General features: G+C 40.9%; 1 protein-coding gene across 1 annotated transcript; it reads left to right on the top strand.

Annotated features, from left to right (window-relative positions):
* On the top strand, window positions 1–16,616 carry LOC117034669 (zinc finger protein 726-like). Its single transcript, XM_033127891.1, is given in 7 exon segments — window positions 1–326; window positions 2,563–2,689; window positions 3,047–3,142; window positions 8,564–8,684; window positions 9,616–11,068; window positions 16,477–16,579; window positions 16,582–16,616. Coding segments are annotated over 7 exon segments (1,950 nt in total). The 5' UTR covers window positions 1–311.
* The last annotated feature ends 1,219 nt before the right edge of the window (window positions 16,617–17,835 follow it).

Raw genomic sequence — 17,835 nt, 5'->3', positions numbered from 1 at the left:
CACACTGTTCTCACGGCTGTTGGAATTTGTAGACGGCTGTGTGAGGAGAGGGCACCGAAAGACAGGAAAGCAAAAACTCACAGTTCTGTCTTCACGCAGGAGCTCCTTGTCCCTGACTGTGTCCTGGGACATAGGACAGGAGAGGGTGACCATCTCAGTATTTCAAGGTCCTTCTGCCTGTCAGTTGGGAGGAAGCAGATGAAGGGCCTGTGCCCACACCCTTGAAGGCACAATCTCAAGCTGCAGGAGTCATTCCTCCCCAGAACGTCACCTGAGGGAACAACCCAGAGCAGGAGGAGGACGAGGACGAAATGGCTGCTTCTCGGGTAAGCGTTCCGTCCTGGGTCACAGGCTATGTCCGCTTTTCCTGCTAAATCCGTGGGTTTAGAACCTGCCACAGTTAATTCTCTACTTCTGATATTCCTACCTAACGATGTTCTTTACAACTACTGACTTTTTACTTTTCTTCTCATGAGAGTCAAAGTCAGCTCTGTAGAACACATGGACTTTCTCCCAGAGCCTTGTCTGCCTTCTGTCCATCCAGGCTCCCTGAGGACATAAGAAATTCTCACCGTGAATTACTGACCCTCAACTACTGAAAACATCCCCTTTATGACAGAGCCACCTGGGAAGGTGGTTGTGTCCAAGGTCCCTGTTGGACGGGTGTCAGATGCCCAGTGTCTTGAAGAAGGGAGGTGTAGGTGTATGTCCTGTGACTGCAGCGTCAGGGCTGTAGAACAGGGGTAAGAATGTGCATGAGCACCCAGGATGCCTCAGTGCACAGAAGAGCCTGGAAAGTTCTGAAATACAAAGAGTAATTGTAAAAGACTTGCTCGCTAGATCGGTAATATTGACTTACTGTTTAAATGCACTGTTAGAGTTACAGAACTGGGGAGCTATATGTGCATTGAAATTTCCATACAACGAAAGTTTTTATGATCAGTATCACATTATGATTTCCTTATTTGTTTGTTTTTGCCAGTAACATCACAGCAGTGATGGTGTGTCCTTCCCTGTGCCTCGGTCAGCTGATACCCATTTGTTCCTTCTTTCCATGCTTTCTTTCCAGGATACCCATTTGTTCCTTCTTTCCAACTCTCCAGGCTATTTTGTGCAGCTGATTTTCACTTGGTTGAGGTCCTATCTTTACTATAAAGTTAACATTTTTTTCTTTATCATTAACAAGGGTCTGGAAGGATTTATAGAGAGATGTGCAAATCATCACATTTCATCTGGAAACTCCCTTTTTTCTTAGTTTCTCTGCTTTGGAAATTGCAGGCCTTCAGCTTTCTTTACTAGAGATAATTGACTTTGGAGTGGAGGCTTTCATCAGTCAGGCCTTGTTCCTATAAATTTTCATTGTATCCCACACTCATGTCACAGACATTCTCTACTTCATCCCTTTTTGTGTTCTCAAGAAAGTTTGCAAGAATCATATTATTAAAGTGTTGAAGTGTGGGAAGTTTGTAATGTATAGCTCAGCACAAATGATACGCAAACTTTTTTCAAAAAACAGCAGCTCAAACTTACCTGTTATTGTGTGTTCCTCTCTCTATTGTGTCTGTAAAAGGCAGAGTATCACCCACAGACATTTTTGAGTTTTACAGAATTAAAATAATTGTGACTTCAGTGACATGACAATTTCCTTCTATCTCACTTTTCATGTGGACACAGTTCCCGTATGTCTGTCCGTCTGTCTGGGTACATAAAATCTTAACACTATTTGAGCCGTTGTTTCTTACTTAAAATGTTTCTCTTTTTCTGAGTTATAGAAACTACTATGAATGTTCATTATGGTTGTCTATTCATATTGGTTTCTGTGTTTTTAAAAAATTTTAGAGACAGTTTGGAGTAAAACCCAAGCTCTCCCATTTACTGGATGCTTCACAAAATATTCTCATAGAAGAGAAAGAATAATATTGTTCTCAGATTACTTATGTGCATTATGAATTAATCTGTAAAAAACAATGTTCTCTATTAAGACAGCTTTCAAAAAAGACTGTGTTCTTATACTTCTGTGAAAAGTATAAATTCCATAAAACTCTGTCAGGGCAAAGTCGTATATGAATTTTTCCTGTTTCCTTCCTCTGTGCTATTCAACAGTGTGACACATGGACCAGAAGCATTGGCGTCACTAGTCAAAAGTGATTTCGTTAAACGTGAAAACTCAGCCTCCCTACCCCGGAACTCCTTAGTTCCTTGTTGTTCACGTGAAAATTTGAGAAGTACATTCCATTTCTAACTCACCATGACATTTCCAGCCGAGAAATGTACCCAGTGTATCCTGTATGATACAACACTCAAAAATCCATATGCTTGTGTTGATGCCTGAAAATTTATGTTCCAGAAAAGGAAAGTCTGTACAGTTGTTTGTGGATCATAACGTCATCCTCTTATCTCAGAGTTAAAAAATATATTACAGAATATTACTGTTAGTGACCTACCTTAGTGTTTAATTCCGGACACTCTCCTATGTCAAAAGCAGTTCTCTTAACTCTGTTTTCATTTTGAGTCACGTTATGACCTTGCCCACGGCCTCGTGATAAATGTGTCTTGTTTCAGGGACGGTTGACATTCAGGGATGTGGCCATAGATTTCTCTCAGGAGGAGTGGGAATGTCTGCACCCAGCTGAGCGGAAACTGTACACGGACGTGATGCTGGAGAACTACAGGAACCTGTGCTCCCTGGGTGAGGGTGACTTCCTTCCAGAACTCCTACCCCACCGCAGGGTTGTGTTTCCTTCATCAGTACAGCGTCTCCTGGGAGCTTCTGCTTTGTGTGGTAGAGTTTCAGATCCCGGCTCTGAGGAATAAACGAGGGGTTTGGTGGTGTAGAAAAGAAGTCTTCATGATGCCCTTGGAGTGGAAAACAGGATGTGAAAACATTCCAAGTTGTCTGGTAAAGGTGCTGTCACAAAAGAGTGTTTTGGGGAATCATTTTCTAGAATATTCTAACTTTCTGCAATGTCCTTCTCAGCTGAGCACGTGCTGGATAGTAAATTGGAGAATCTCCATCAAAACTCATGTTCCTTTTTCTAATAAACAGGTCTTGCTGTCTCTAAACCAGACCTTGTTATCTTTTTGGAGAGAATGAAGGACGCCTGGGATGTGCAGCGAAAAAAGACAGTGTCCATCCACCCAGGTAGGTGGGAATGAAGGAGGCAGATGACACAGGTGAGAGGGCCCAAGGTCCCGGAGGAGCCAGACCTTAAGATGTGGTTTGGGAAGCTCCACTTCAGTGGAAAGGATGTGAGGAAGCCCAGGTTTCGTTCTGTTGCTGTCACAGAGGGACAGTCCTGTCCAACACGTCCCATGTTCCACATCCTCTAGGGACTGTCCTCCTGCTCAGTGATCTGGGTCCAATTGCAGTGAAGGCCGAGGTCCTCCCCCTGGACCGTGGGGGCCGCCCTGGTGTGGCTATTGTTCCATTGCCTCAGGGGCCGGGGAAAATCTATGCTCTCTGCTGAGGAATTCTCCCTGAAGCCATTTATTTATTTATTTTTTTTTTAAAGATTTTACTGGGGAAGGGGAACAGGACTTTATTGGGGAACAGTGTGTACTTCCAGGATTTTTTTCTAAGTCACGTTGTTGTCCTTTGTATCTTAGTTGTGGAGGGTGCCGTTCAGCTTCAAGTTGTTGTCCTTTCAGTCTTAGTTGTGGAGAGTGCATCTCAGCCCAGGTCCAGTTGCCGTTGCTAGTTGCAGGGGTCGCAGCCCACTATTCCTTGTGGGAGTCGAACCTGCAACCTTGTGGTTGAGAGGACATGCTCCAACCAACTGAGCCATTTGGGAGCTCAGCGGCAGCTCAGTTCAAGGTGCCATATTCAATCTTGAGTTGCAGGAGGCGCTGGGCGCTTGGCGCTGCCCACCATCCCTTGTGGGAGTCGAGGAATCGAACTGGCAACCTTGTGGTTGAGAGCACGCACTCCAACCAACTGAGCCATCCAGGAGCTCAGCAGCAGCTCACCTCAAGGTGCCATGTTCAATGTTATTTGCAGGGGGCAGAACCCACCATCCCTTGCGGGACTCGAGGAGTTGAACCGGCAACCTTGTGGTTGAGAGCCCACGGGCCCATGTGGTAATCGAACTGGCAGCCTTCGCAGTTAGGAGCACGGAGCTGTAACCGCCTGAGCCACCAGGCCGGCCCTGGTCATTGCTTTTTTTATCCAGAATAATTAAGTAGTTGTGATAATAGTTTCAATTTCACATGTATTTATTGTTGATTTTACATTCTCTTTGTGAGAGAACCGGTTTTTTTAATTCAAGGTAATATTTGAAATGTTCTATAACTGTATGTTTCATAGATATTTTTCATTTTCAATTTTGGTGAAAATGTGTGACTAAAAATCTACCCTCTTAACTATAGTCCAGTCATATTAAGTATACTAAAAATCTACCCTCTTAACTATAGTCCAGTCATATTAAGTATATTCACATTGTTGTGCAAGTGATCTCTGGAAATTTCCATCTTGCAAAACTGACCGAGTACCTATTATACAACCACTTCGTCATTTCCCTTCACCCCAAACCCCTGGCTACTACCCTTTTTTTGTTCTATGAAGAGGACTGTATTAGGTGACTCACAAAAGTGGACTCTTACAGTATCTGTGTCTTTGTGATTCATGAGATTTATGTAAATGTCCTCAACGTTTGTCTGCGTTGTGTCAGGTGAGAGCATCTGTTTCTTTTTGAAGGGTGAATAATATTCCATTGTATGTATATGCTACATTTTCTTCACCCGTTCATCTATCGATGGCGAGATGGGTTACGTGCATGTATTACAGGCTTTTGTGAACAATGCTACAGTGTGCATGTGTGTGCACACGGCTCTTGCAGAGCCTCCTTTGAAGTCTCTTGGAAATGTGTCCAGAACTGGGATGGCTGCATCATAGTATGTTTCTAATTTTGTGGGAAGCCTCCATATTGTTTTTCATACTATTTTCATCAATTGCTATTTCATCCATCCGTCCAAAGGGGTCCAGTTCCTCCACATTTTTGCCATCACTTGTATTTTCTGTTTCTTTGATAGTGGTTAGCATAATTCATGTGTGGTGATGTTGTGTTTATTTTAAATAGCGGATACAAATATTCATGTTCTCGTATAAGCATAACGAACTTCTGGAAAGACATGGAACTGAAATCAGTTATTTCGGAGAAGCAGAAGTCTGAGGATGACTGTTATGTTAAACCCAGTTTTAGTTTCACAGCTAAATTGAGTAGAAGTTTGCGGAGAATTCCCACATGCCTCTCCCGTATACACAGCCATCCCTTCCCCATGTCTGCTGAGGGATACATTTTTTACATAGGTGAAGCTACATTGACATCTCATAGTCAGCTCGAGGTCATAGTCCACCCTGGGGTTTACTGTGGGGCTGTCTGTTCTGTGTGTGTGGACACATTTATGATGACATGTGTCGTACAGTGTAGTGTCATGGCCCTGAATAGTCTCTGTGCTCTGCCTGTTTAACCTTCCCGCCTCTAAAACGTGGCAAGCAGTGATTTATTTACTGTTTCCATCATTTTGCTTTTTCTAGAATGTCATAGCTGGAATCATACATTATGTGGCTTTTTCATGTTGGCTTCTTTCACTTAATATGTATCTAGATTTCTTCCACGTCCTGTCATAGCTTGATAGCTTATTTCTTTATAGTGATGAACAATATTCCATTGTCTGTATGCACCACAGTCCACTTAATCCATTCACCTCTAGACAGACATCTTGGTTGCTTCCTAGTTTTGGAAATTATGAACAAAGATGCTGTGGACACACACACGTGAGGGCTATTGGGTGGATAAATGTTTTCAACTCTGTGGGTAACTACTGAGGAGCACAATTTCTTGATCTTATGGTGAGAGGATGTGTAACTTTGTACGAACCACCAAACTGTACCCCAGACACTGCAGCATTTTGCGTTCCCACCCGCAGTGAGTGAGAGTTCCTGCTGCTCCATGTCCTCACCAGCACTTGGTGTTGTCCGTGTTCTGGGTTCTGGCCCCTCTTAATAGGTGTGTAGTGGTGTTTAGTTTGCTGTGTGTTTAATTCTCATTGTTGTTTTAATGTGCATTTCCCTGGTGACATACGATGTGGAGCATCTTTTTATGTATCAGTTTGCCTCGTGTATCTTGTCTAGTGTGGTGTTTCTTTAGGGCTTTGGCCCAATATTCAATCGGATTGATAGTAATAGTTTTCTCATCGATCAGTTTGAAGTCTTCTTTGTATGTTTTGCATAGTAGACCTTTACAGGTGATGGAGAAGAATTTACATATAAGTTTTCTGGCAGTATTGTGTCCCCTCTAATGAAATCTTTTAATTCATTCCTAATTATACAGCACCATCAAAGATGACCCATTGTTTTCCTTTTTTTTTCACTCTTTTAGTGTTTATTGAATTATAAAAATAATACATGCTTGTTATCAAAATTGAAACAGTATAAAGATATTTTAAGTTTTCATTGTGGTCCCAAATATCAACTATTTTATTTGTTTACTTCTGTTATTATAGTTGATATAACAATATTACATTAGTTTCAGTTGTATGACATGGTGATTCTTCATTCACATGTCTTACAAAGTGATCACGCTGAGTCAAGGACCCATCTCTCACCTAAGAAATGTATCACGATATTGTTGACTGTATTTCGTATGGTATATTACATCCTGTGCCTTACTCATTTCATAACAAGACATTTATATCTCAATCTTCTTCACCATTTTTGCCTTATTTCCCTGTCCCTGTCGTTGCTGGCAAACATCAGTAAATTGTCTGTATCTGTGAATTTTTTTCTGATTATTTTTGTTGTTTTTCTCTTTTAGTTTTTACATTCTATATGAGAGCAAAATTGTGTGGTAGTAGTCTTTCTGTGTCTGACTAATCTCACTTAGCATAGTACCCTCTAGGTCCTTCTATGATGTTGCCACTGGCAGGATTTCCTCTTCCTCCTGGCCGAGAAACATTCCGTTGTGGACATTTATCACATCTTCTTCATCCATTGATCTGTCAATGGCCAAGTAAATTGGTTTCATATCTTGTTTATTGTAAATAATGTTGCAGTATACTCCTAAAGGTATATAGGGGTGCATATACCTTTTCAAATTTGTGTTTTGGTATTCCTTGTGATATTAATGCCTGGAAATAGAATTACTGGGCCATGTGAAAGCTGTGTTTGTCATTTTTTGAGGAAGCTCTCTACTGTTTTGGCTGCACCATTTTTTATGTTAATGCAATGTTGTAGCTTCATGTTGAATTCACCCTTTTATCATTGTGTTGTGTCCTTTCTTGTGTTGTAACAGTTTTTGACACGTACTGTATATTTCTCTGATTTAGTATGGTCACCCGTACGTTTTATTGGTAACCGTTTCTATGACATATTTTTTCCCATACTTTTACTTATGTCCTCTGTCCTCACATCTAAAATGAATTCTTGTAGACAAAACGTGTTGGATTTTATTTTATAATCCATTCAGCCAACTTATGTCTTTTTATTGGGGAACTTTTATCTGTTTTTACTTCAACTGATTATTGAGAGGGAGATACTACTATAACCATTTTAGAATTGTTTTCTACACGTTTTGGAGCTTCTTGTCCCACTGTTCCCCTCATAACTTTGTTCTATTTTGTTTCTTTTTTATTTTGTTTTGTGGCAGTGATATGTCTCTGATGTTTTTCTCTTTGTGTGTCTGGTATACCTATTATTTGGTTACCTGGGCGTAACTTAAAACATTTTAAAGTGATGAGAATGTATTTTGAGTTCCGTTCAGGTAATTAATAGCTCTGTTAATTTAGGGCCAGTGTCTGGAGATTCAGTTTGTTTCTGTGACTGGGCCGTGTTTTTCTTTTCCTTTATATGTCTTGTGATCTTCTGTTGAGCTTTTGGAGCAGAAACAGCCACCATCCCAGGCTTTGTACTTGCTTTGTATAGGAGAACACAAATAACAGGCAGCTATGCTTGAAATTGTGAGGCCTATCAATCCTGTTCTAGGGATGTGTGTTCTCTGTGTTTTTTATGTGTAGTTTTCCACTGTAAAATGTTTTCCGTTTCTTCTTTAGAGGCAGTGGTATCTTCCTATCCTTGATGTTTGTCTTCAATACTGTTGTCTTTGTGGTGTTTGTACAACTACTCACCATTTTTCTTAGTGGCCACCACAATGCATTCACGTTGCACTGCCATTCCCTGAGCACTTGGTGTCATGCAGAAGATAAATGAGTCCCTCAGGCAGCTACAATGAAAGGACACCTTTGGACACACGGTATACTCAGCTGTTTCCCTCCTAAGAAGAAACTGGGAATTGGCGTTTCTCACAATATTGCCATGGTGGGCCAGGGAGGATTAACTGTTATTATCAGCAAATGTAAGCAAGTTTTCTTTCCTTTTTGATGTGACACTCTCCTGGGCATCTCTGAACTCTGAACTCCCTTGTGAAATTATCAGTACTGAACCATGGAGGAGTGAAGTTTTGGTGCTGGCTCTTATGCCATCTTCCTAAGTCCTATAATAAGTATTAAATTCGTATGGTAGAATTTATCTGCCTGTCAAAAGAGTGATCATTTGTTTGGTGCCTTTCAGCTATGTCTTCTGCGGACTCCCAGGGCTTGTTGCCAAAACTGGACATAGAAGATTCATTTCACAAAATGCTTCTGGTAAGATATCGAAGGTGTGACCTTGAGTATCTACCTTTAATGAAAAAGTGGGAATGTGAGAGGAGTGTCAGGGGCCGAAGGGATATTATGATGGACATAACGAAACTGGCACCGTTCATCATAATAAAATCCCTGTGGCTAAAAGCGATCAAATATATAAGACATCTTGGGAAAACCGTCACTTTAAGGCAGTCACATTTGCAGAACATCGTGTTTCTAAATGGAAAGATAGAAAAGAGTTTTGTAAAGGTATATATTCTCTGTAAGAAAATGTGGAATATCTGGCAAGTCCCATAACACCTGGTGTGAACAATCATTTGTGTCATTTAAAATGTAGGATTGGATTAAACAGTGAGTCAAAATTTCTAAAAACCAGAGATTTGAAAATGAAGATAGAAATTCTGAATCTCCTTCGTCTGACAGTCCCTTAACCAGGGATTCATTATTCTTTCACCAAGACACAAATTCCTTCTTATTCCAAATTCTATTATTTTCATGAATGTGGGAGGGTTTGTATACAAGCATCATGGTTCCATAGGTATCATGAAGTAATTGGGAACACCTTTACATGTTTAATGAAATTGGAGCCCTCACTAGAGGTCTTTCTGTCTTCAATGATTACCAGAGTACATGTCGTGGAGAGAGAAGCAATCAATTCAATGAATCTTGGAAAAACTTTAAACAAGGGTCAAACCCTAATAAGCATCAGAGAACTCACTTTCCAGAGAACCATTGTAAATGTCGGAGTGTCTTAGATCAAAGCTCAAATCTTACACATCAGAGTCGTCCTATTGTAGAGAAGACAATCAAATGGAGTGAATGGGACAAATCTTTGAACCAATCTTTAAATCTCACTGAACTTGAGAATATTCACACTTTGGAGAAACCTTACGAATGTAATCCTTGTTGGAGAGTCTTTACTCCATTACCCAGTCTAAAGAGACGTAAGAAAATCCATCCTGGAGAGAAGTCTTACAGATGTAGAGAATGTGACAAAGCCTTTATTTGGCGTTCATATCTTACTGAACATGAGAGAATTCATACAGGAGAGAAGCCTTACAAATGCAAACAGTGTGGTAAAGCCTTTTACCGCCGTTCCAATCTTACTCGACATGAGAGAAATCATACTGGAGAGAAGCCTTACAAATGTAGAGAATGTGACAAAGCCTTTATTTGGCGTTCAAATCTTACCAGGCATGAGAGAACTCATACTGCAGAGAAACCTTACAAATGTGAGCAATATGGCAAAGCCTTTAGTCGGCGTTCACGTCTTGCTGTACATGAGAGAATTCATACAGAAGAGAAGCCTTACAAATGCAAACAGTGTGGTAAAGCCTTTAATCGGCATTCAGATGTTACTAGACATGAGATAATCCATAGTGGAGTGAAGCCTTACAAAAGTAGAGAATGTGGTAAAGCCTTCTGTCAGAGTTCATGTCTTACTCAGCATCAGAGAATTCATACGGGTGAGAAGCCTTACAAATGTGAGGAATGTGGAAAAGCCTTTATTCAGTGTTCAAAACTTATTAGACACGTGAGAATTCATACCGGAGAGAAACCTTACAAATGTGAACAGTGTGGCAAAGCCTTTTCCCGCGGTTCACATCTTACTCTACATGAGAGAAATCATACTGGAGAGAAGCCTTACAAATGTAGAGAATGTGGTAAAGCCTTCTTTTGGAGTTCATGTCTTACTCACCATCAGAGAATTCATACGGGTGAGAAGCCTTACAAATGTAGAGAATGTAGTAAAGCCTTCTTTTGGAGTTCAAGTCTTACTCAGCATCAGAGAATTCATACGGGTGAGAAGCCTTACAAATGTGAGGAATGTGGAAAAGCCTTTATTCACTGTTCAGAACTTAACAGACACTTGAGAAGTCATACTGGAGAGAAACCTTACAAATGTGAACAGTGTGGCAAAGCCTTTACTCAACGTTCACATCTTACTGTACATGAGAGAATTCATACAGGAGAGAAGCCTTACAAATGCAAACAGTGTGGTAAAGCCTTTAATCAGCGTTCACATCTTACTGGACATGAGATAATCCATAGTGGAGTGAAGCTTTACAAATGTAGAGAATGTGGTAAAGCCTTCTTTCAGAGTTCATGTTTTACTCAGCATCAGAGAATTCATACTAGAGAGAAGCCTTACAAATGTGGAGAATGTGGTAAAGCCTTCTTTCGGAGTTCAAGTCTTACTCAGCATCAGAAAATTCATACGGGACAGATGCCTTACAAATGTGAGGAATGTGGAAAAGCCTTTATTCAGTGTTCAGAACTTAACAGACACTTGAGAAGTCATACTGGAGAGAAACCTTACAAATGTGAACAGTGTGGCAAAGCCTTTAATCGGCGTTCACATCTTACTAGACATGAGATAATCCATAGTAGAGAGAAGCGTTACAAATGTAGAGAATGTGGAAAATCCTTTGTTCATTGTTCACAGCTTACGCGACACATGCGGATTCATAATGGACGGAAACTTGAAAAGTGAAGAATTTGGAAAACCTTATTGCTGGACCTACAGCCTCCCTCAGTAACTGAGAATACGTACTGGAGAGAAATTCTCCGTTTCTAATACATGATAAAAGACCTTCATCCAAAATATGTGCTTCAGAATACCCCACCGAATTCATGCTACAAAGTGACTTTAAAGATGTTAAAAAAATATGGGGAAGTGCTTAATCAAAACTCAGCTCTGAAATATCAGAGAATTGATATCAGAATGTAGTAAGTGAAGAACACTTTTGACAGATTACTGTAAATAAGAGTACTTATAATAAATAAGCAAATGTTAAAAAACTTAGAAGTCTTCCTTTTTAATCTGTTTCAACTTATCAAGGGGATGGATGTTGGACAGGTATAATTGCCGTCAGTGTATTTTTGTTTATTGGAATTACATGAGGTAGATTTTCAAAAGGAAATGTTAATGTGATTCCAGCATGAAGTCACTTGACACTATATTTTTACACCTAGTGTGTGTGTGAATCATGGGTTGATTGTTGCTGCCTCAAAGATGTGAGAGCCCTTGTATGTTGGGTGGGATTCACTCAGATCTCCTTTTCCCTGGAAGACTGAGGGCACTGTAATACACAATGTATGAAGAAATCTAAATGGAGATGCTGTTTGGTTGACTTAGAACATTGATGTAAGTCACTGTGAGGTAGGTGGTCAGGACATCGTTCTCTGCATTAATGTAAGACAGGAATATTCTGAATTTTAACTAGTTTTTCCAGTTGTTCTTTAAGCAAAATAGGTGGCAGTTCATTAAAACTCTGATGTGTCTTTTAGTTGAGTATTACTTAATGTGGTTGAAATAACGACGTCTTCAGAGATAACTGAGAAAGTACAGACAACTCGCCCCTAAGTGCCTAATTATTGTACATCCATGTTTCCTAAGCAGTGAACCTCAGTCTGCAAACCCATGGAAAACAGAGCTCTAAGATCATTCTATAAGAAGAACCAGAATGCTCCTTAACTGCTTTTATCTATTTTATCCATGGACCGTACAGGTGGTGTGCCATGCTTTATTTAGACTATGTGTGAACTGATATTGTTATAATAAAGGCAGATGCTTTTTAATATACTAACACGATGTGTAATGAATGACTTGTTATCCTGCCACGAATGTTAACCTCTCCCACCTTAGTCATGGTTGTAATCATCAATGCACTATTTGGTGATGCAGTAGAATGACAGCACTAGTAATCCCTTTTCCCTGTGGCCTTCATTCGCAAATAATGTGAGGCTATTTTCCCCATAACTTATATATTGTATCCTCTTTTCCTGATTGCTACTACTGGAGAATTATGATGGTTAAAATAAAGATACAGTAGTGCTATAGAGAGTTTAGCTACACTACCGTATTGCTGCCTCCGAATCCATGTTGTGTTGCCAGATGTCGCGTCCAGCACAACACAGGCTGGGGGTAGGCGAGAAGAGGCGGCTTTGGGTTAAGGTATAAGAAAGAAGCAGAGACTCAATGCAGTTAAATCTCAGAGGGCCAAGGGTCTCGCAGCCTCGAGAGACTGGAGCCCCTAATCGGGCCAACTGACAGTATTTATTGATTACACACAAGGAAGTTACATTGTTTAAGACACAGTCTGTGAAACTCAACCACTACGTCAGAAAATGACTTCAAACCGAAATTATTTGTCCCCAAAACAGCCGAAGCATATAGTCCCATGATGACTAAGGTGTGGTATGCACCTTCCTACGTGGGAGAGTCTCTCGAGGTAAAACAATGCCAAGAGCTGAGCAGAAAGAGCTTGATCTTATCGCTCTAAAGACTTCTCTCACAATTAGGTGCGAGGGAGCAGCAAGAGTCAGCAGCAGCTTTTCTCAAGCAGGGGGGAAGTAGAGGCAAGGCTCCTTCCCAGATGTTCCAAGGCAGCTCATCAGGGGTCTCAACGGGGTTCCGTCTGGCTTGAGTTGTTCCCCCCGTGGGGAATCGTCTTTGACTGCAAACCCTTCTTTTGGAGACCAAACAGAGAGACACAAGGTGTAACAAACTCAGTCTCAGAGAAGCACAGTCCCACAGACTCTTCTTTCCTTAAGGAAAGGTGCAGGGAGACAAACGGCTAGGCTGTTGTGTGACCACAGTTGCCAAGTTGCTGTGAAGTGACACTGGCCCCTCCCACTAGTGCATACACTACTGTGCAGACAACAGGTCACAGACTCAGAAGTGAATGTAAGTTCCCGTTACTACTTCTCCAGCAGCCCTTGTGAGCATGTCCCCTGCCTGTGAGGGACTTCACCTTGTATACCCCTGGATAGATCCCTGCAGAGCTTACCAAAACCTTGTTATTTTTCGTTTCAATTGACCAATTTAGACCTAGCTGGAGAACCCCAAATCACTTCTCCCATGAACCCTAATAAAGGCATGTGCCCTGGGTCCTGCCCCTGTCTGGTGCATCCTGCCTCTGCCTCCCCATGTGGCCCTTCCAGGCGTGCTTTGTCCTTCCTGCAGGACTGTGAAGATAAGAAACTTGTCTGTTTCAGATTCCCTGTCATTTTGTTGAACTGCGGGCTCAGCATCCAACCAAAGGGGGCTCTACTTAACAAATGCTAATTTATCAAAGTCACAAGAAATATAATTAGAAGCCGTACTTTGGTCCAGGAGGAGGTAACAGTCTGCTCTACATGGGCTTGCAAGGCGGGCATGTCCATGCACCCAACATTCCCCATGTGTACCAGGATTTGTGGGTGTTTATTGGGAAGAAGGGCCCCTAACAACAGGAAAGGAGAACTCTCAGTTTGGTCTCCATGTAGGAGGTCATTGTGACTCTCCTGTGACAGGACAGGGAAGGGCGCCTCTATATTTCAGGGTCCTGCCTGTGGTTGTAATGGTAGCAGATGAATGGTCTCTGCTGGTGCTTTCAACACATATTCACAAGGTACAGTCATGACCCCTCACGTCACTATATGATGAGGAAGAAGAGATACAAATGGCACGTTGTCGGGTGTCATATCTCAATTCAGGGGCTCTTATGTTTTCCCATTACTGTCATGTCTTTAGAAGTTGCAAACCTTTTTTTCTGATACTCCTAGATAACCAATACGTTTTCAACTAGTTTTTTTCCCCTCCTTTTGTTTTCCTGATAGTCAAAGTCAGTCGTTAGATTACGTGTTTCCTGTATCACAGAGCTTCGGTCCACTTCTCCATCCTGACTTCCTACATCTTCCACTAGTGACCTGCAACTATTGAAAGTGTTCCCCTTGTGACAGGACGACATAGGAATGTACTGATAGCCAAGATTCGCATTGGCGTTGGGCTTGGGTCCTGGGATATCAGTGAAGGGGGACAGTGCATTTTTAGGTCCCATCTGGATGCTCCCTCAGCTCTGCTGGAGACCCGGTTTCAGAAAACTCACAAGTAGGATGGAAAGAAAGTCTTGCTGTCTGGAATGCTAAAGAAAGACTTTCTATTCAAAATAAACTAAAGGTTAGCAGATGGGAGCTACCTATTGAAATGTGTATCGAGTAGGTGTTTCCTTGTGATTAGATCCATATCCTGATTCCCTTTTCCCCAGTGATAACAGGATAGATGAAGGGTTCACCCATGTGCATCAGGCGCCCACACGAGCTTGTCCCCTCACAGCTGGTGTTACCTTCATCCACTTGATGCAGGTCCTGTATGCCCCATTCTTCCTCTATAATGGTAACAGTTTTCCTATTTTCACTAATAAGTTTCGGGGGATTTACTGAGTGTTGTGTATAAAGAATGACTCTGGAAACTTCTTTATTCTGAGTTTGTGTTTGCTTTGGAAAATGAAGGCTCTGACCACTGTTTATTACAGATACTGTTTTTACAACTGGAGGTTCTAAATCAGGCCTCAGTCCATTACATTTTCATTTTGTTCTAAAGTCCTGTCTGACATACTCTTCTCCATGATGTCCTTGTAGTATCAGTAGACAATAGAATCAATGTTCACATGTCTTAAAATTCTAAGCTATAACTCAGCACAATAATTTAAAAATTTTTGGGCGGCGGTTACCTCAGTTGGATACAGCGCGTGCTCTTAACAAGAAGGTTGCTGGTTTGATTCTCGCAAGAGATGGTGGGCCGAGCCCCCTGCAACTAGATTGGAAAAAGAAAAACGGTGACTGGACTCGGAGCTGAGCTGTGGCCTCCACAACTAGACTGAAGGACAAAAATTGGAGTTCGAGCTGATGGATCCTGGAAAAACACACTGTTCCCCAATATTCACCAGTGAAAAAATTTTATTTTCGCTGAAGTACACACTCATAAATAATAGTTTTCATGAGTTTATGTCATTGGGTATGTCCATAGTATTTTTTTTAATTAAAGGTTATTGGGGCGACGATGGTTAGTAAAGTTATATAGGTAGGTTTCAGGTATACAATTGTATAATACATTATCTATATATCACATTCTCAGTTCTCCTTCCATCACCATATATTTGATCCCCTTTACCCTCAGCTACCACCTCCATCCCCCATTACCCTTTGGTAACCACTAAACTATTGTCTGTGTCTATGAGTTTTTGTTTCTTTCTTCATTTGTCTTGTTCCTTTGTGGTTTTCAGTATTATATCCTACATATCAGTGAAATCTTATGGTTCTCGACTTTTTCTGTCTGACTTATTTAGCTCAGCATAATAATCTCAAGATCCATCAATGTTGTCACAATGTCACTATTTCATCTGATGGCAGAATAGTTTTTCATTGTGTATATGTACCACAACTTCTTTATCCAATCTGCATTCCCACCAACACTTTCTGAGGGTTCTTTTTTCTCCACAGCTGCTTCAACACTTATTTCTCTTGTTGATGATAGCCATTCTAACTGGTGTAAGGTGATGTCTCATTGTGTATTTCAAACAGTGATGTTTGGAAGACATGAAAGCCGTGTAAATGAAGATTTTTCCCTCACAGAAATCCAGAAAAATATGCATGACTTTGCTTGTCAGCAGAGAGAGGAAAAAGAAATGACAAAGAAATGCCTAGAACTCATAAAAAACGTCTTACTGATAGAAGAGATCAACACGGTAGAAAGCCTGCAGGAAACATGCCTATTGAAACCAGACTTAGACGAAGCTTGTAGTCACATCAGCCTAAATTGCAGATATTTTAAATCGAAGTTTCCCTTTATGAAGGTAATGTACCTGAGAAGTCTACCAACAATACTTCCTCCATTTCTCCACTTGAAGGAGTTCCTCCTAGTGTCCAAGCCCACATTTCTAATATATATGTAGGGATAACCTTAGGGATCCTTCAGTACTGACAAATGACCAGAAAACACGCAGGAAAAATTCTTACAAATGTAATGAGTGTGGCAAAGTGTTTAGTGTGTGTTCGGGCCTAACTTACCATCAGCTCAGACTCCTCTATCTTAGAAGTCATCAGAGAATTCATACAGGAGACAAACCACAGAAATGTAACGAGTGTGGCAAAGACTTTAGTGTGGGTTCTTTTCTAATAGCTATCAGTCCATCCACAGTGGAGAGAAACCTTAAAAATATAACGAGTGTGGCAAAGGCTCTAGCGTGACTTCAAGCCTAACATTTTATGGGATATTCCATACTGGTGAGAGACCTTACAAATGTACCGGATGTGGAAGGCTCTTAGGTGGAAGGACTTAAACTCAGGATTCACCTAGTAGTTCATACTTGCAAATGCAGTGAATATGGCAAAAGTTTCAATTAGAGCTCACTCTTTAGTAGATAGAAGAACATACATTCTGGAGAGAAACCGCACAACTTAATAATGTGTGGCAAGGTTTTCAGAGGTGCAATGAGTGTGGCAAAGGCATTACTTTGAGTTCAAGTATTAATCACAGCAGAGACCCCATAGAGAAATTATGGAAATGCATGTGGCAGAGCCTATTTCCAGGTCTCAAATTAACTAGACATCAGAATGCATGTCTTTGAGAGAGCCACACAAAAGTGATGTGTGTGTTAATGCTTTTACCCAAAGATCAAAAGTGTGGGACATCAGAGGATTCATGCTGGAGAGCGACCTTACAAATGTAGTGAATGTCATAGGCTCTTCACTAGGTGTGTCTGCCTTTGGAGTAACAACAGAGTTCATGCAGGAAAGAAACCGCACTAATATTCTGAACATGGAAATACTTCTAAGAAACCATATCTACAGGATTCATTCAGGATTTCATAGTGAGGAAAATTCTTACAAACGTAATGAATGAATGTAGTAAAATTCTAAAACAAGTCTCACAATTGACTACACACTCAAAAATCCATACTAGAAATAACTAAGTGTCTAGTTCTCTGAGGATAACCTGGGACATTCCATACTGCTGAAAAATTACAAATCAAACTGTTTTAAAACTCAGGACATTCTGTATATTACAGGAACAAGGGCGTGTACAAACAGTCCATTATTTTTAGGGTTTGTAATACTTAGTTATTTGAGTTTTCTGGAAAAGACTGCATTACTATTTATGAATTTTAACGTGAAGTTAAAAGTCTGTTGAAGTTAAGCATTTCTTACAGGCCTTTCATGATGATCCCTGGGAAGCAATCAATACAGTGCAAGAGCCTCCTTGATTGGGCATATATCCATGACCCCTGGAAAAACAAGGACACTGAATATCAGATTCATGATTGTAGGAATTTGCATGAGGGAAGGCAGAGAGTAATGTAAAACTACGTTATTGGGCTTCATACTCACTAGGTTCAGGGTGCCCATCTCTGGACAGGCTCCTGTAGGTCACAG

The sequence above is a fragment of the Rhinolophus ferrumequinum genome, chromosome 15, assembly GCF_004115265.2.
Source record: "Rhinolophus ferrumequinum isolate MPI-CBG mRhiFer1 chromosome 15, mRhiFer1_v1.p, whole genome shotgun sequence".
NCBI lineage: Eukaryota > Metazoa > Chordata > Mammalia > Chiroptera > Rhinolophidae > Rhinolophus > Rhinolophus ferrumequinum.
This window is presented reverse-complemented; position numbering and strand designations above follow the sequence as displayed.